At 31.5% G+C, this 20,556-nt stretch overlaps 2 protein-coding genes across 2 annotated transcripts in view; one reads left to right on the forward strand and one right to left on the reverse strand.

The window, feature by feature from the left end:
- LOC136981509 (uncharacterized) overlaps positions 1-20,556 on the forward strand; it is a 177,235-nt gene that overhangs the window by 43,531 nt on the left and 113,148 nt on the right. The window lies entirely within an intron of this gene.
- LOC136981498 (L-gulonolactone oxidase-like) overlaps positions 1-20,556 on the reverse strand; it is a 33,194-nt gene that overhangs the window by 5,567 nt on the left and 7,071 nt on the right. The window contains exons 2-8 of the mRNA XM_067277805.1: positions 12,417-12,518; positions 12,205-12,330; positions 8,477-8,574; positions 8,308-8,398; positions 3,296-3,481; positions 1,256-1,363; positions 1,090-1,184 (exon numbers count right to left, since the gene is read on the reverse strand). Of these exons, the coding sequence (XP_067133906.1) occupies positions 1,090-1,184; positions 1,256-1,363; positions 3,296-3,481; positions 8,308-8,398; positions 8,477-8,574; positions 12,205-12,330; positions 12,417-12,518 (806 nt within the window). The remainder of the gene's footprint in view (positions 1-1,089; positions 1,185-1,255; positions 1,364-3,295; positions 3,482-8,307; positions 8,399-8,476; positions 8,575-12,204; positions 12,331-12,416; positions 12,519-20,556) is intronic.

Here is a 20,556-nt window from a genome sequence, read left to right on the forward strand (position 1 = left end):
ACAGACTAGTTGAACAATAGTCAAACAATGAGAGTAACAGTGGTTAGCATAATAGCCAAAATTTCAGACATCCGTTTAGACCAGAGACATCCAACCTGCAGCCAACTTAATATTTTTGTGGCCCACTGCCACCATAAATTTTTCAGGTACATTTTTATTTATTTTGGTAAAGAATTTTGTAAAAATTATTCTTGTTTCACTGGTAGTTGATGTTAGAAAACTATACTACCCCACATGCATAACATACCGTTGTGAACAATTCTTTTTGTGCATGAAAAACATCAAACTGCTGAGTGATTCCCATTTAACTAACATTCTTTGAATTAATACCAGTATCATAAAAGTAGATATTGACATTATAATAAAAGAAAGGCAATGTCAAAAATTGAATTGAATTTTTTTATTATTTTTCAAATGACATTTTTGTGTGTGATCCACTTTTCATCACTCGTGACAATTTTATCCAAAAAAAGGTTCCTCTTTATGCCAAGAAAACAAGATAGCAGCTATTGACATTCTGTCAGCCTTATCCCATTCACTGAAGTTATGTGGAACCCAAACTCCCAGCTTGCTCACTTTTCCTAGTTTTTGGAGGTGATGACTGATGGTTGATTGGGATGTGTGCAGCTTCTCTACTAACTCCCTCGTTGCTTGCCATGGGTTCTGTTCAATCAAGACCTTTAAAATGGCATCATCAAATTCTGAGAAGCAGCATGGTCTTTCTTCATCTGTTAAGGACAAATCGTCAGAATGGAATTTTGTAAACCACTTTTGAACTGCTCTGTCTGAAATTACTTCACTGCTGTAGACATTGCAAATCTTTTTTCACCATTTATGTAGCATTATTACTGAGTTTTAACTCCCACAACATAATATGATGTATGTGCACTTCCAAATGTTTCATTTTAAATGAATTTAAAAGCAATATTTTATAACTTTATTGACACTTTAGTGTTAAAATTTACATATAGAGACTATTTGCTAATAGCCACTAATAAAACTCAGTTGAAAAGACATCATCTTGCAAGTACTTGACAGTCAAAATTTAATTAAATAATTACAAATATTAAATTTAATTTTACAACTGACCTTAACCAATAACAAAATTCAAGGGTGTAGTAGCCTAGAGCATAATCAATCAACCAATCCCAATATTTTCTCCATTTTGACACCTCTGTAACAGGCTAAAGAGATAATTAAAATTAATATTTATTTATTTTCTAAATATTAAATAAAATGAAAAAAACAAACAAACCTTGTCTGTTCGATTAACATGACTCACGACAACACCATCTGTATGAGGAAACCAAGTGAATTTAAAATGCTCAGAACCATTCACATGCAAATCTAAGTGTTCCAACACCTAATACATACAGAGGAAAAATTTTTAAATAAATTTATTAGTAAAATCACTTAAAAAGAAAAAATAGTTTCCAATTCTGACAATGTTCAAACAATAAAATGATGACAAACGTATTGATAATTAACAATATTAACAGCGAAAAATATTCAGAATGCTGAAAATAAAAAAATAAACAACACACAGACAGTCAAAAAGTTCTTGAACCTATGGTATAGCACTGTAATGGTAAGTTATATGAAAACACTTACCTAAAAGTAATACCCTTCAGCATGCACACACATAACTTGCCCCATCAATCCTGCCATTGCTTTCAGCAATGGCAGGATTGATGAATATTCCAAATGATACACACACAACTTGGACAAGTTGTGTGTGTATCATTTGGAATATTCAGGAGTTCTGCTGTCACATTTGATTCGCTGTTCTCTGTGGTTGCAAATCATGTCCCCTTGAGACTCATTTTTACCATAGAGAACAACCAAAAGTCACTCAGAGCAAGATCCAATGAGTTTGGTGGTTGGGCAATGATGAGAAGTCTTTTGTCAGCAAGGAATTGCTGCACAACAAATGATGATCAAATCGGACCCTCCCCTGCCATTTGTTGCATTGTTTCCTCCAAACTGCATCTAGTGATGTATATGAATCTTGCACATAGAAATGATCAGTAACACACTGTTAAAGCTGAAAATGTGCATCAGTGGGATGTATTTCGCAACCACAGAGAACATCAAATAGAATGAATGGCCAAACACTCGAATATTCCAAAAGAAGCCTTCCAACAATGGCAGGATCAATGGAACAAGTACCTGCGTGCTGAAGGTACAACTTTGAAGACGATTAGGTAAGCATTTCCATATGTTCTACCACTACGATGCTATACCACTATTCTGGACTACCCATGAATTTTTGCAAACTGCAGGTTTTTTATTAATTAATTAGTCATCAAACCATCAGCCAAATTAATCAGGCAATATTATGCTACAATTAATAATTGGTTGGATGATTAAAAAATACATTAGGTTATTGATAAGTTTATATTTTCTATTATATTCAGTTATATGTAATTTAATAAGAATTGGTTTTTTTTTAATTTTTAAATATAATCAACCACTCAAAAATGGTTATACTTAATAATCAAGGTGAAATAAACCAAAATACAGAGCAAAAGTGTAAGACAGCTGATGTTTTCACCTGTGTTAAATAGGCAAAAATGTTAGCTGTCTTACATTTTTGTACTGGATATTAGTTTATTTCACCTTGTTTTTAAATCTAATAAAAATGAGTCCAAAATTAAAAATAAACTGTGACTCTTTCTTAACTTTAGTGATAATTTCCTTTAATTATTAATTTAGAAATTGTAAAACAATTTAATCAATTCACTAGTTTTGTTTTATTACTTGAAGTATTTGACTTGAAGTTTATTTTATAATTATAAGTCAGTTTGAACAGACTTGCAATTATCATCATATATTTAAATATTTAATAAAAAAATGGAACAAGCAAAGTTATGAATAATATTATGTTGTAAACAAAAAGAGCACTTTTGTTTTTAATATTAAAAGTTCTTAAAAAAACTCAAAATCATCTCCAAAACTGCTAGTAAGTAAAAATTATTTTATCACTAAAATACTAAAACAAAAAATAATAATAAAATTTTAACATTCTATTTCCAAACTATATAATCAGGAATGCATACAAAATTCCTTTCTGAGTTCCTGAAGATAAATGTTAGAGCTTGAAAATTCTAGAACCTAAAATTTTTATTGTTTGTGTTTTTGATACTCTACTAGAACAGTTTCCACTTACGAAGTACTTAATAATTATTCATACATTGTACAGTGAAATTAATTTATTAAAATTTTTGAACTAATCTAAAAGCATTTTCTTCTATAAATATCTTTTGATTATTTCAAAATTTAGATTAATACTAACATCTTTTAATGTTGTTCCAAACTGTCTTTGCTCTAGATTAAATGCTGATTCGCACTGTAAAGTGACAGTTAGAATAATACCAATAGCACCGAGTCCACAAACAGCTGCCAAAAATATTTCCTTATTTTCACTGCGAGAGCATCTGATAAATTTTCCACTAGGATCCATCATTTCTAATTCGATAACCTGTAATAAAACATTGCTGAATCAGTATAAAAGGAAAGGTAAAAACAAATGTTAACTTTAAAAATTGGATTTGTCTGTCGGAACGATTCAGTCAACATTTTTCTACATTCAATGTTTAAATTGTAATGCTTAAATAATGTTTTTTAAGAATTTCAAAAATTTCCTCTCTCAAATTCAGGAAATTAAATAAAGCCTATCCCAAGGATGCACAAGATTGCTTGCAAACAAATGAAGATATATGAATGGCAGAGAAGAAAGGTAAGAACAGAACAAAATAATTCTGAAAAGTTTATCCAGGAAATAAAGGAAAGAAAATAGGTTAATTGCTGGTTTTGAAGGTGATATCAAATTCATGAATATATAGATGACCTCATATAACGTACTAAATCCGTTCAGTGTCACGTCCGTATAGTGACAATGGTCATTTATACGAAACGCATTTTTTCCATAGCAAAATACATGTAAAATGTTAATTTCGTTCCGCAGATTAAAAATAACCGTACTGTATCATAAAAAATGAACATGGGGTGCGTTTTTTTATTCCTCTGCATAACTCTGCGCGAGCGACATCCGTTTAAAAATTCCTGCGGAACGCGGTTCCTAAATTCCAGTGGGAGTGCGCGCCGTCGAACAGCAAAACCGCCACTTGTAGCAGTAGTTTACGGTGGAAAGCAACATGGCATCCTCCATGGCTCAGATAGTTTCATTTCCGGGTCCATTATGTGGTTTTATGAATGAAAATTTAGAAATTGTGAAAGCGCGAGTTAGCGCACGTGGTGATGTAAGTGTCTTTACGAATTTTTTTCGAGGCTATTTTGAATGCTCTTTCAACAAATAATCCATTTTATGGTTAAATTTTACAATTGGGACCCTTCTTTTGCCTTTAAAAGCTCATATTTTAGAATTATAGATTCCTCCATCGCGATACTATCGATAGTGCGGGCGCCGCCATCTTTCTTTCTTTCACCGTTGTTCCTAAATGCCTACAAAGAGCAGCGCACTCCCGTAGTAGCGGAGACGCAGAGCGACCTCTATTAAAGAACGCGCCCATGGAGCAGTCACCAATTATGCCGAAAACTCCGTTGTTTGCAGCAAGTCCGTTGCTCGAGTCACGGTAAGAACAGAACAAAATAATTCTGAAAAGTTTATCCAGGAAATAAAGGAAAGAAAATAGGTTAATTGCTGGTTTTGAAGGTGATATCAAATTCATGAATATATAGATGAGATCACTTCCTGGATGTAGAAATAATAAAACAACAATATATTTTTGATACATCCTATTACCATGGTATTTTAAACAAGATAACTTGAGGAAAATTTACATTCTAGCAAAATCTCAAGACACACAGTTGTTAATTTATGATTCCGAGTTAAAAATTACTAAAATCTCTATTTGAAACGAACCAAAGTTCCTTTACACTACCATCAATAAAAGTGGAAAGAAAGATATTGGAAGTTTTGTTAGTGATATTTGAATATAGAAGCCAGTTTAAATATGCTAATATATAATCTTAAATTACAAAACATTGTATTCTTTATTAACACAGTAAAATAACTTTAAGTTAAGTATAAATTGATTAGTTTGAGGAAAGCTACACCTCCACACTCAACAGTAAATACATACAGTTTATTTACACAACAAATATTTACAAGATGTACATGTTCGACACCAATACATACACTATGCTACAAGATGTAGTATCTCACGTCGGCTTGTCTATTGGGGACTGTTAAACTTCGGGGAATTCAGGTCGCCTTTCCGGAGTTGGCTCAACTATACGGCCTGTCCAGTATCCGCACTTACCTGTCCTTGAGATCGTTGTCAGAGGAGAACACTCTCTCTACGCTCAGCGGGCTGTCCAAGTGTCTGAGACTACTGTATTATCAGTCTCTTGCCCTTCTCCTCGTTTTTTCGCCACCCTTCCAATTTAAGGGATCCTGCTGCGACCACCCGCAACCAATCAGTTCTTTCCCTTTTTTTTGAGAGCTTCCAAAGACGTCCGCCCTATTTCCCGCCGACGTAGCTCACATTTGCGTCCGTCCCTTGTTTACATTTTTTTCCCAAGCTGGCCGGCACATAGCACACACATTGACCCCTAAACGAAACCGCTACTCCTTTGATCTTTCCGGCTGTTTATGGCCCCAACGCCAGGTGGGTCCAATTATCTCTGTCGCGTGGCTTTTCGACTTAGGATGCTAAAAGCGACCTTTACAGTGATATTCTGAATATGAAGCAGTTTCTAATGTTAATTTTTATCTTAAATTTACATAAACATTGTGATTCAATTTCTATTTAACACAGTCCAATTATATTCTTAAGTATAACTATAATGTGGTAACAGGGTCCTAATCCCTGTTACCCACTTTGGGGTCCCTGCCCACTTTGTCAGTGGATGGCATGTTTACTTTTTCTGATCCCATGAGGTCGGGATCAGTTTGTCAGGCCGAGTGGAGGAGGAAGAGAGGGTTTGTCGGTAAGGCGTAGGCAATGAGTAATGGACACCATTAACAAGAAAATCAAAAATTTAATAAATAACAATTAAACAATTACATAGCTTAAAAAGGTTATATTTGATTTTCTGTCTATCTCTTACGTTTAACGAGCCTAACTAAACTCTCACATACAGTTTTAGGAGGCTGAGAGAGAGTTTACACCAATTTTGATATCATACTACTTTCCTAAAAATTTTGAGGTTCAAACAGGGATCCTTTCTTGGGAACTTTTGCACCAATTAATAGTTTCCGCCCGACTACTATAATGATCATTGATTACAATGCAACCGTGCACAAGTTCAAATGTTCAGAGAGAGACTGTCCCAGAGGGGTGTATCGGTCTTATATTCGAATCAGTCTTAGAAAATGGTCATGTGATTAAGTGTTGTCGAAGATGAAGGTTGCTTTTGGCAGGTGTTGGGTCATAGGTATTCCTGAAACAATGATAAGATGAGTGAAATCGGATGTCAACTGTAAACTCTGATTCGTGCAATACTAGATCTATGATACTTGCACAGGTGAATGTTGACGTTCTTGAAGGAAGAGTTATAAACTTTTAGATGATGTTGATGAAAAGGGTGACACTTCAATCCCTTTTTCTGGTAATGTTATTTTAAAGATGGCATTAAGAAATTAGTTAAAATATCTCAAAAATTTAGGTAAAAATATCTTAAAAAAGTCCAGATCTCACATATATATATAACATGTGCAAATGAATTCATGGAATTTATATGAAAAGATAGAGAATGTATGTCTTAAAGAACCAGATGTTACTTATTGTAACATCTGGTTCTTTTGATGTTACAATAAGTAAAATCACTAAAATATCATTAAAGATAATACTAATGAAACATAAGAAAGACAAGTTAGTATTAATTTAAAAATATTAAAAATTTTACAATTTTTTGTTCTCAAATACATGTAGGAAGCTATTGCATATATATTTATAATACAGTATTAAAGGAAGTTAACAAAAAAAATTTTTCTTAAAAAGAATAAGTTGATATGTGAAAAAGGTTGAAACCCTGGATTCTAGAAATAAATCACCAAACTTAATTATTTCTAATTACGCAGTTGCAGATGTTAAAGGGACTATTTTACCCAAAGATTAGTACAGTGGAACCTCGGTATATGTCTGCTTTAGAATACGTCCTGTTTGGACGAAACAAATTTTGCTCAGTATACGACTTTTGTTCAGTATACGACTTAATTCAATTATAAGCGCATCATCTATGAACAAGTAGCACTCATCGGTGTACTAGACCAGACTAGACGTTCGCGGTCCCACGGTTTATAACTTTGTTAAATTTCTTCTGATTTTAATTTGTAAGTAAAATTTCATTATTTTTATTAATCATGAATTGCAAAAAGGCAAATAAAAAGCAACAGAATTAATTATTATTATGCCTTTGTGTCCTTTCTATCTTAATTTAAATTTAATTTGTATACTACAAAAATAATGTTTTTTATTTAGTTCACAGGTGAACTAAATAAAAAACATTATTTTTGATGTGTAAGACTAAATATCTGCATCCATATTTTCCAGTATAATAAGTCCTGTTAATATATAAAAAGTACTAGTATACAAATTAAATTTAAATTAAAAAAAAGCAACAGAAAACTAAAAAAATGACTAGAATCACAATGGAACTGAAAAAAGAGGATTGTTGAGAAATATGAAGGTGGCATGTGTGTTCGAGATTTAACTGTTGCATACCGTATTCCGAGAACGACAATATCGACAATCGTGAAAAATAAAGACATTATTAAATCTGCTAACGTTGTGAAAGGGGTTTAATCAACTTCTAAACAAATTATTAATATTAATGAGAGTTTGATTTGATTTAATGATTTAAATAATATAATACAATATACTGTAATAACTTTAAAAATCTATAATAAATTATTTTTTTATTAATGTGCTCAGTGTTTAAATTATTTTACAACCCCATTAATATATCATATCAAGAGGGGTTTTTTTACATGAGAACGGATTAATCATTTTTACATTACTTCTTATGGGAAAGGTTGGTTTGGTATACGTCCTATTCTGTATAAGTCCAAACATCAGGAACGGATTAAGGTCATATACCGAGGTTCCAGTGTATCTAACTTCAAAATTTAGTATTAAGAAAAATAATCATAAACTTTATGATTTATAAAATATAAATTCTATACATCCATTAACAACTTTCAGCATACTGCAATTTTAATAATAAGCAATCTATATTCAAAATTAAGTCATTTTATTAGTGAAGAGTTTAATAAAATACAAATTATATTTTTTTCATATTCTGTGCTTTAATAAATAATTTAAAAATTTATATACTTACATAACTACAAAGGTTTCCAAAGTTGATTCCTGTTCCATGTGTTCCTGTACTTATAGCTCCACCAATGGTCAAATCAGAAACAGATCCTAATCTAAATTAGGAAATAATTTTAAAATTGCATCATAATTACTCATAGAGATAAATAATACTTAATATGTTTAACACCTACACAGATAATGCAAGTTTATATTTAGGTAGATGAATTTCATTTAAATCCCTTAAAGTAATACCAGCTTGTACTTTCACTTGTTTGTTAACTTCATCCACCTATAAAAACACAAAGATACATTTAAAAACATTTTTCAGATTTTAAATTACCGTATTTACTCGCAAGTTGAATGAGATGTGACTTTAAAGATCAAAACAAAGAAAATTAGATTTATTAATACCAGGGCTTACACTGAAAAAAAGCTAATAGTGTTAAAGTGAACTAAAACAAACATTATTAAAAAAACATACAATGGTGTGAATATATTTAACACACAAACACACACATTTTGTATCAATAACATTGCATATGATATTAGATTGATTATTAAGTGGACTGATAAGATTAAATATGAAAATGGTTAGGTTGAGTTTATACTCCAGAAAAGTGACCAGTAAGACTGCATTAAGCCAGAACAGGCCTGGATTAAGGTTTCATGTGCCCCGTACGGAATTGCCACCGTTACACAGCAAAACAAATGGAATAGTAACATAACTACCAGAATGTGTTTCCATATAATATGCCAAATTTCAAATGCCATTTATTTCAAGGTACATTTTTTGATTTCTTTATTAAAAAAATGTAATTAAAGAGGAAAAAAAACAACTTCTGGCAGAATCAGTGGGTTGCATGTTCATTACATAGCAATACCACTAGTAATTGTGACTCAAACATTTATTTGGTAATTTTATCAATATTTTTTAAATGATTAAAAATAAAATTACAGAACTTCATTACTGGTAATACTAGTCTCCAAATCTATTCCCCTGAATACAATAAAACAATTTGTTAGTATAGATTTGTTAGAATAATGCAATTTGTTAGTCATTTGATCCACAACTGCAGAGAAGAGAGTTTATGAAAACAATGTAATTAAATGTTTAGCAGTTTGTTGTCCTTCACAATAGGGAACCGGCAGAGTCTATTACTTTTATGGGAGAAAATATACAAAGCTTTTTACTACCCTGCAGTTGAAAAATAATACAATCCTGCAAAATTTAACAAATCTGACCTCAATAAGTAAATGATGAAATTATTTATAGAGAGTTATAGATATTTGATAAGTTTAGTTTTTTGCATTTATAGATCAAATTACAGAAATTATAAATAAAAATCTCATTTTTTAAAAATTATGATTTTTAATTTTTAACTTGTATTTCGCTTACAAATGATCAAGACACAACGCATGCTTTTTATTTTTATAATTGCTTTGCTTTATTGAACACAGATATTATTCCTATATAGATTTATTAATCATAATAAACATACATTATGTATAAAATTACATTAAAATAACACTGTAATTAACGTCTAAAATGAAAAAGTAATTGAATTGAGTCTTGCCTCCATATTAATTAACGCGCCACAGTAATTAATTGATCATGTTGCATCAAATTAAATAATTTATAAAAATTAAAATAATAAATACGTTTATAAAATAATTGGCTATATCTGTTCGCAATGATATTGTAAATATAGTTTAGCATTTCTGATAATATTTAATTTATTTTTGAATTTTAAAATATAAGAAAAACAATTTTTTAAAAAGTTTTATGCATTTATATCTGCAACTTCAGATAATACAAATATATATGAATCTGCCAAAAGAAATTAATTAATAATAATTAAAATCGAGAAAAAATATAAAACTTTCAAGGTAAGGATACTTGTAAAAAGTCAGGTACGTGATCACGTGTCGCCCGTCTCCCCACTTTTCTTAACTAAATGGTCGAGGTTAAAATAAAAGCCTAAACTCCAGTAGAAGTAAAAACACGAGTTTCTACTGTTAGTATTAAATAAAATCTATTTCTTTCTTTTGTCTACTGTGCTTAAATAAATACAAATGCTAAAAATAATGCCACATAAAAATTACTCTTAATGCCAAACTAGAAGTGTACTTATGTCTTAATGCAGTGTGATTGTATCGAAGTGCTGTGGAGATCGGTATTTCAGAAGAATGCAAGCAAGAAGAACCCACACGCAAATTCCTACAGCATGTGCAGAGTATCACGCTTTGGGAAGCTCTGTTTTGTTAGTCTATATACATGTATACTATGTGTGTATACGACAGTGCCTTATCATGTCACGTACAGTCCATAAGGTGTATGGATGTGTGCTGGTCACTATTTCTCTCCTGAGTGCATTTACAAAAAAAAAAAAAAAAAAAAAAAAAAATTCACACGAGAAGCGAAAAAAGTTAAAAAAGTGAGTTTTTCTCAGAAAAAGCTAAAAAAGAGAGGAGCTATGAAAAAAAACTAAAAAAGAGAGTCACTTTAAGCCCTGTAAAACAGTTCTAATTTTATTTCATTCAATCACAAGTAAAATGTCAAATGAATGTCCATACACATTGTCCCGCAAAAATTACTGGCATTTTAAACTTTAATGAAAAATCTTGTAAAATCGACAACATAACTTGTTCTTGTAAAGCCGGGCAATCAAGAACTTTTTCTTGCCAATTCTTAACAGTCAAATCCACTCTCTGTCGATTACACTTAGGAGTTTCTCCGAATTTTGATTTCATGTGGGAATGGATTAAAAAACTTATATTGGGCTCCAATGTGATTTTGGAATTTCAATCTGGAATTCAATTCAAAAGCTTTGTTTTTTCCCCTATTGCTATTCATCTTACTCCTGACAATATACAAGAACGATTCAAATGACCAAGATAAAATACTTATGTTTTTAAACACAAGAGAGTAAGCCTCCGGTAAAAAATGCAAATACACGGTTCACATAAATTATTTGCAAAAACGCAAAAAATCTTTCGCTTGCACATATAGGACGACCTAGGAATTTGAAGCTGTGATAAATGAATAAAAACCTCGTCTTATATGCAAGTAAATACAGTAATATATAAAATACTTTCAAATATGCAAATACTAACTGACAAATAAACTTTTGATATTAAGTTTAATCAATATTACCTACATATTTTTTTAGTTATAATAATTATATTTAAGCTATTAGTTTCATAACTAATTGAAAGTAAAGGTAAATCTTTCATTCTGCATGTTTATATTTAAATTTTATTTCTGTACTAAAAGTTTACATTTATACTACGGAGTTTTGCCCCAAAGGCTTCACCCACTTGTTCAGAAATTTTGTGATGATTCAATGATTCCTGGTGTTGCCATTTTAATGTTTTTCCCTGGCTACTCTAGATGGCCCAATCCCCACTTCTGTACATTCCATGTCACTATATCACTTACTCACCCCAATAAACTTTGCCCATTTGTTTCCAATATAGACTATTCATAAGAAAAATTTTGCGACAATTCACTGATTCTTAATACCATCATTTCTATTCCCCAAACAATGGAAAAATGCTCTTGACTGTTTTAAGCTATATATATATTATTATTATTATTATAGACTAGATTTAAATGTAAACAACTGTCCATTTATTTTTGTTCTACATGTTTAAATTCAAGTGCTAACTACACTCAATTTACATAAAAATGAAATATAATGTTCTGATATCCCTAAGATGGCTGTAAGAACAGCTGAAAACATTTAATTTAGTTATTAAAACTTAACGTAATAATTTAATAAAAGTTATTATTTTTAATTATTATAGACAATACAATTCAAAAATTGCTGTTCTGAATATAACGCGTTTCTTTGATTATTATATTAGTATTTATGTATTAGAACTCTACTGAAGAATAAAGTTATAATTAATGATTTACCTCAACAACTTTGTTCATATGTTGTAAACTAATCATATAATCTTCTGTACATGCTATGTCTGATGGTGAATGTCCACATCCAACCACACGCACGTGTTTTTTTTCATCTGTAGCCAACGCAAGAATCTAATTAGAAACGAAAGAAAAAAATACAAGTAATCATTTGAAAATATAATATTGCTTTTATTAATATTTAGAAGTATTATTCATACTTGAGCAATTTCATCATTTGTCTTGGGTGCAAACAACAATTCTGGCACACAGCTGAAGGTTTTAGACCAGTTGGTAAAATTAACACCAGATATTCCACTTGCCTATTAAAATAGAGTTCACTTAAAAACTTAAACAACATTAGATATAACTAAATATATAAAAAATTAAATCTAAGATATCTGTAATTCAATTACTTAAATTTTATATCATATTAACTCAAATTGTTCTTGCTGTATCAGGATAGTCAAAAGTATATATACTTTGTTTTTAATGTAATAACCCTAAATATGAGGTTTTTGTATGTTAACAGTGTACTATAAGCACTACTATGGATCAAATAAGTTTTATTTCGTAGTTGTGCAGGGCCCTTGGTGTACGCATGTTCTGCAAAAATCTTGAACATTTTGACCAGTAGAACTTGCCAGATCATTACGTGTAATAATCTCTTGTATAGAGGAACTTGCATGATCATTTCTCATGACCAAATCATCATTGTTTCACCTCCTGTGCCATACTTGTGCTGTGCTGTTCGTGGAGGTGTAGTACATAGTATATTTAGTTTGGCTTGTGTGTGAACATTTATCACATGTACAAGATGGAAAAAACATGCATTTTACTAAGTTATTTAACAACTCTTACTGCTCAAGATGTCGAGCAGTACAAATGTAAAATTCAGTTCCTTTTTATAATCTAAATCCTGATAAAACAAAAGTAAAATTGTAATGTATGATTGAGTTTATCTGTATGTAGATGACTTGAATTTGTTCATGAGAATCTAGTTCATAATCGAAGATAGAATATGATGACACCTTATCTTAATAACCCAATTTTTACCAAATCTTTGGCTCACAAATTTGTAACAAGTGGTTGTACTTGTTACAGAATTGTCAGCTTCAACTGATTTGTATGCTTTCAAGTGGTTAACAGTTCTTCAGAACATACCTTTTCTAGCAAGAGAACTTTAAGTACACTAAAACAAATTACAGTAGAGCATCGATTATCCGACTCAATTGGGGACTGGGGTTGGTCGAATAACTGAAAAAATGTATAACCGAAAAGTATGAAAAAATACATTATTAGTATATAGCTATTAACCTACTTCGCCTTGAATTTTCATCAATGTTAAGCCTAACAAAATTTTTTAAAAATAATAATTGTTGCTATTGTATCGTTAAAAATTATTTCTTTATTTTGCACAAAATAAATACAAAAATAAAGTAAAAAATAGAAAATTAAGCCTGGTTTAAATACTGGCCTCCCTTTCATGGTCGAGCCAATGTTGCCAGCTAAAACATGCAAACATTTAACAAAAATAATATTAAAGTAGCCAAAACATAGCCAAATATTGTAGTGCCACATCACTAGCGGACATTCGAATTTGCTGACTAGAATGCAGTCGGTTAACCGATGTGACGGTTGATCGGGGGTCGGATAATCGATGCTCTACTGTATAGCTCTAAGTTGTATTGTTGTACTGACTAAAAAGTAAGTTTTATGATAGTTTTATTGAACATTGCATAGCATCACTTCTAAGTGATGTATAGTAATTTTTGTTTGTAATTGTTGAATGTGTTTATTGTTTTAAAACTTTCTTACACTGTATCCTTTCATTAGATGAACCACTCAAAGTTTACACCTTCCCTCATTTAAAGTTTGGTTACTCTGCAGGTATTGGGTAATGTTATAACAGAATGGAAACATCACAAATATGGCACTGAGCAAAACACACACATACACCCAGCACTCCAATATATCACATGCAAGATGTCTATAATTGGGCAGTTTGCCTTGATTAGGAAACCTATATAAATCTTCTTACTGGAAACCAATTAACTGAAGCAAAATTTACAAATGGTGTCGGACATTTACAGCCTACTGAAGAATGGAAAAGACTGTCCGAACCAGCATAGATTATCAGGCATCTACAAAGTCTCCATGAAGGATGACAGATTTGATAGAGAAATGGTGTATGTAGGTGCAACAAAAAGGTCCTTAGACACATGACTGAAGGAGCCAAGTTGGACATACGACACAATAAATGTACGACAGCCCTTTCGACAAACACTGACATCACAGCAGAATTTGACAGAGCTATAGTTCTCACCACCCCACATCAAGATCACCTAAAGATTTTAGAAGCAATGGAAATATTTAAGGCAGAGTGCGAATCCACTAGCATTAATTATAGGATGTGGCTATTTATACATACAGTATGTATACACAATTGGCTATTTATACATACAGTATGTATACTCGATTGACTAACCCTTTTAAAGCCATGATGTAAAGATGACAGTTTTAATGTTATTTATAATTTAGGGTATCCTAAATTTCGATTATCGATATCCTAATCATATTCGATTATATAATTCACTTCCGTGAGCAACTCTGCACGAACGGCCATTTTGTTCTGTACATTTTCATCAAAACAAACTCAAACACTTTTTTCACACAAAGAAATATAGGTTAATGTTACCTATGGTAGCGAACATGGCGGCTCGTCTCTGAAACAGTGGAGACGCACGTTCTAACCTAACCTAACCTATTCTCATAAATTACCCTTATTCTAATATTTTGGCAATAATTATGGTAATTTATTAGAATAGGTTAGGTTAGAAAGTGAGTCTGCACTGTTTCAGAAACAAGCCGCCATGTTCGCTACCATAGGTAACATTAACTGAAATGTATAATAATGTATGTATAAATAGAATGTGTAGTATGTATGTATATAAATATGTTTTCTACCAGAATGATCTAGTAGCAATTCATTAACAGTGGCTGCTTCCGATGATGATGCTTTGGACTTATTGGACTTAGTGAATATTAATTAATTATACTAGTTGTGATGCCGCACCCAAAAACGACTTCTTCAGTGCATCCCTGTTAGCGAGAAAATGTCAATTTATCCAGCAAATTGTATGTTGTAATCTGGATCGTCTTTTGTGTTTACAATCAATTGTTTGCTATTTTTGGTTAATGAAAATTAAAAACTAGAAAAAATTAAAAACAGTTTTCTTTTGAACTAAATTTCTAGTAACAGCTGACAAAAATGGAGCCTGCTGGAATCGTCTGACATATAGAATGTATAGTAGAAATATATGTATAAATAGCCAATTGCATATACATACTGTCTATAAATAGCCAATTGCATATACATACTGTCTGTATAAATAGCTAATTGCGTATACATACTGTATGTATAAATAGCCACATCCTTAATTATAAGGAAGAAATGACACTTTCTACAGCATGGCAATTCCTAATGGATGATAACATTTAAATTTATGTTACAGTAGAGCGTCGATAAGTGGAACGTTGGTAAGTGGAATGGCCGGAAAGTGGAATGATTTTCAGTCGGACTGTGTCGTGCTGAATCGAATGTTTTTGATACTAAATTTACTTCTAAAGTATAATTTTCATGTTTTTTATATTCTTTAATATATTTATTTTGTTTGTACAAAATGCAGAAATAATTTTTAACGATACGATAGCCTCGATGATTATTATAAAAATTTTCGTTAGGCTTAAAATCGACGAAAATTCAACACGAAGCGACACGCAACGGAGAAAAATTCAACAGGAAGCGATACGCAACGGAGAAAAATTTGAACATCGGACAGGTTAATGTATTTTTTCGTACAAAGTCGGAAACTGGAACAAATCATTAACTGGAAGGACCCCAGTCCCCAATTGGTTCCACTTTTCGACGCTCTACTGTATTTCATATTTGTTTGGGTTTATAAACATTTGAATTATAAACAGTTTGCATTTTGAATCTTATATTGGTTCATGATGTTTGATTAAGTTTTGGAGTGCATGCGCATTAGGAATATGAAATTGAATATCTTTTAAAGTTTAAGAACTAGCTTGCAACGGTTTTGAGTGAACGCCTGAAAAAGAGCCCAGAAGGGGCATCGAAAACATTTGCAAACATTTAGAAATTTTGCTTCGGTTAATTGGTTCCCAGTAAGATGATTTATATTTCAACCCGGTGTATTAAGAAGTTTAATAAAATTAGGAAACCATGTAAGTGACTAAATCCTTTCTTTCTGTCAATGAGTTTAATTAGTAGTAAGTTTAGGTAATTATGCAATTACAAATTATAATGAAAACCTTCACATGAGAAAATCTTAAGCTAGTATAAGCAATATTAAACTCCTTTTGCTGTTCCTGTAAAATTTGATTTTTGGCATATACAAGGGTTTGTGTGTTGACAATATTTCTAAAGTTAGTCATAAGGATACGTTACATCTTAGAAAACAGAAGAATATCATTTAAAAATACTAAATTCATGGAATGATATATACATATAAATAATAATCATATAGATTCATTTATACAAGGTATGTTCCAGGAATGGATCAAAAATTCAAAACACAAATATATTTACATCCAACACATTTTGATTTGGTTTTACTCATTCCCAAAACTTTTTGAACACACCCTGTGCATAGATTAATAATTAAAAAGGGACATCTGGTTTATATTTAAATCAAACACTAGCTTAGATTCTCAAAATTCACAAAATCACTAGTTTGATAGAATACAGATGTTTATAATCTGCTCATAATTAAGCATAAAACAAATTAATTATAATTAAAAATTTTCAATCAGATTGCTTCCTTATAAAATTTTTATATAGCTAAGGCATTAAAAACATGTCATTAACATCTGCGAACCCTGGAAACTCTGGAAATATACAAAGCTGGACTGCGCACAACCTGCATCAATTCTAAAGATGTGTGTAACATTTCTCAAGCTTGGAAGTTTTCTTACGAAGGGGATGTTCCCCATACCTGTATTTAATGTACAGCACATCCCTATCCCTTCGTTTATATATGGAATGCAATTACATTGTGTTTTGCTTCACACGTATTACGTATGTCAACAACACGTATGATACCATGGCAACACAAACGTGCAACGGTTCTATTCAAAAATTTGAATACGTTCTGAAAGAGTTTTGGACTTGTAACGAATCTCAATATTTAGAATCTGAGGAAGACTGAGTTAATGGTCGAAAACGTTTGTTTTCAATTACTATTACTGGTTTTTTAAAAGGTTGTTGAGTGTGAATTCTGTGAATTCATAGCTAAGTATGATACGCACTTTCAAATGACATAATTGTTAATGTAATCACCAAGTCTAAAGGACTGCAAGTTTGACGAAACCAGTATTGGATCAATTATGGGTACATTCGTAAAGTGAAATGAGTTAAATGAGAATGACATCATCGTTATTCTTATTTCATTAGACTTTTTGAATGATTCGTTTTAACTAAATGGCTGTTTCTAAAATCGAAGATATGAATGTTGCTAGTGCAGCCTTATCCGAAATATTTTTCTTAAATTGCTTCGGATGGACAGTTATTTCAATCATTTCACCTTTTAATTCACAATTTAAACACTTGAGTAGATTTAGAAACATCGATATCGTTGGGCGCCATTTTCTTAACGAAGTAAACTAACTCTTTCCTTCGTGAGCTTCGTTAGAGTTTTGTTTGAAATGTCATCACAACAGAGCATGTGCACTGAATGAGACTACTACTTTTCAGACAATTCATTACTAATGTGTGTAACTCGTTTGACTTTACAAATGTACCCTATGTTTTATTTATACATTTTTCAACATTTGCTAGGGAAAAGCAACATTTTTTGGCATAATTAGTAGTGGACACTGTTCGAGGAAGAACTATCATTACATATAATTACATATAATATATAAATAAAGGCACTATGAGATCTTTATCGACACAAATGGACAGACATTCCTTGCTATGGAATGCAGCAGAATAGGAAAAACAAGAAATGTGTATGTGGAATATTGTGGTGTGATAACTGTGGATCTATTGACCTACACAAATACTAACAGATTTGGCAGAATCAGTGTGATGTATGATGATCTTGAACTACCATAATTTGCATCTGTTTGGTATACTGTCTACGAGACTGTTCATAAATGAGGTTGAGATGATGATCTATTCTTCCTTTAAGATTGCGTTTTGAGATTCTAAAGAGTCCAAGTGGTGGTTTCCTCTATGTTTCAGGCATGTTCTATTTGGCTGAGATCTGAGAATATGCAGGCCATTCCATGCATGCTGGATGTCCTCACTCTCCAGTACTTAGGCAACTCAAGCAATAAGCAGAGACATTGTTGTCCATAAATACAAAGTCCAGATTCATTGCTCTACAAAAAGACAATCCTTCAGAATCTCACAGTAATACTGTTCTCCCATTAATTGTGATACTTGCACAAACCATGACACCAGGATCATAATTCTGAACTGCATGGATGTTTTGTTAGAATCATGTTCCCTATTCTTGCCACAACAGTTGATGTCTAGAACTGCTTACAACACTGAACTGGGATTCATCTGAGAAAATAATCTTGGACCACTCTGATGTTTCCAGTCATGATGGTCCCTAAATCATTGTAATCTGACACAATGATAAGTGAACCTACTTCATGGACTTCTAAGTGTATAGACCAGACCAGGCCTGGCCAACCCAAATTGTTTTGTGGGCCACTTTGATCACACGTAATATTATGGTGGGCCACAATTTAGGCAAACATGCTTTTAAAAAAGTAAAACAAATACAAAAAGAATAAGATTTTATTGTTATACCAAGAGTTCGTACTTGCACTTGTGCATTATAACAATGACATATGCAAATTTCCTTTATTTAATTGTTTTGGTATACACATAACGGGAATCAAAAGTTTTAATAGATATATATCACTTAGCAGGCCACACAATTTAATGTGACGAGCCGCGGGTTGGCCAGGCCTGGTATAGACCAACAGCATATGGTTTGTAAGATATGTGGATGTCTAAAGCATGTGCTAGGTTGGTGACTAACTGTGCAGGTATAATAATTTTGTTCCTTTTTTGCTAAATGGGATACATATCAATCATCTTGGGCTGTTGTGCAGCTCCCCCAACGATATGTAAGGCTATTTCTCTGGACTCAGATTCTTTTTCAATTGGAAAATCAAGTTTTTTGACACCCATTGCTGTTGCAACTTTAGTGACAATTTGGCCCCCCTGTTCAATTTGTCCAATTGCTTGCCCACAATTAAATGCATTCAAAAGATGTCATTGAGACATCAACTGATATTCGCTTTCAACTGAAATTTCATATTACTGATTTTCAAACTTCTATCATATGTTATTCATATAGATGTAAATTTTATACACTGAGAATCATTTCTGAAGAAGACCTTTTATGCAAATTGTAGGGTTTGCACAATAATGCCCTCTGCTCATTAATTCAAGTGATTGTGTTGTCACCAAGCACTGAATGGCATTTCATGAAAAAAATGTTGTTCCCTAGTAATTGTCAACCAGTGTATAAATAAAATGCATCGCTAAAGAACTACAGTTTTTTATATTAAAAAAAAAAATACTAAAAAGTAGACAACATTAACAGTTTAAAATAATGTTTTGAAATTCTGTAACACACTTATATGAAGTTTTTAGCACACATGGCACGCTGACTGAGAACAACTGTCCTACACCACACCAAATATCTTTTCTTTACTTTGAAAAAATTATTTATTAATATTTTAAATAAATATTAAAATTTAGAATATAATAATTTGCTATTAACCTAAAACCTCGGTTGTTATGCCATGTCCATAAGGGCAGTTAATATATAATAATTTTATTTGTATTAATTAAATAATGTTCCTTCTCTATTGGTTTTTTTATGCTTAACCCCGGTTTAAGAATACAACTCCATTGTAGTCTGAAACCTGGGGTATAAATCACAACCTATATACATAAAAGTGTCTTATCCGTGAAAAATTCACCATTCCTTTACAACTTTGACTTTTGTGGCTTCCACACAAGTAGTCTACAGACAAGGTTTTAGGGTAAATAAGTGTTATTATCAATAAACTTAATCATCAAATAATTCATAATTATTTACTCATTAAATGTGATGACATATGATGATAATATGTATTAACAAATTCACTAAATCAATAACACATTATCTAATTTCTCTTTTACGAAGGCAAATACTATAGTAAGTTAAGTTGTATGTATTTATTGCATTAAAATCAGATATAGAGAATTGCAGATGTTAATGACATGTTTTTAATGCCTTTTCTCAGAAGAAATAAACTTTATTTTAT

The sequence above is a fragment of the Centruroides vittatus genome, unplaced genomic scaffold, assembly GCF_030686945.1.
Source record: "Centruroides vittatus isolate TY-2023 unplaced genomic scaffold, ASM3068694v2 contig_766, whole genome shotgun sequence".
Lineage (NCBI taxonomy): Eukaryota > Metazoa > Arthropoda > Arachnida > Scorpiones > Buthidae > Centruroides > Centruroides vittatus.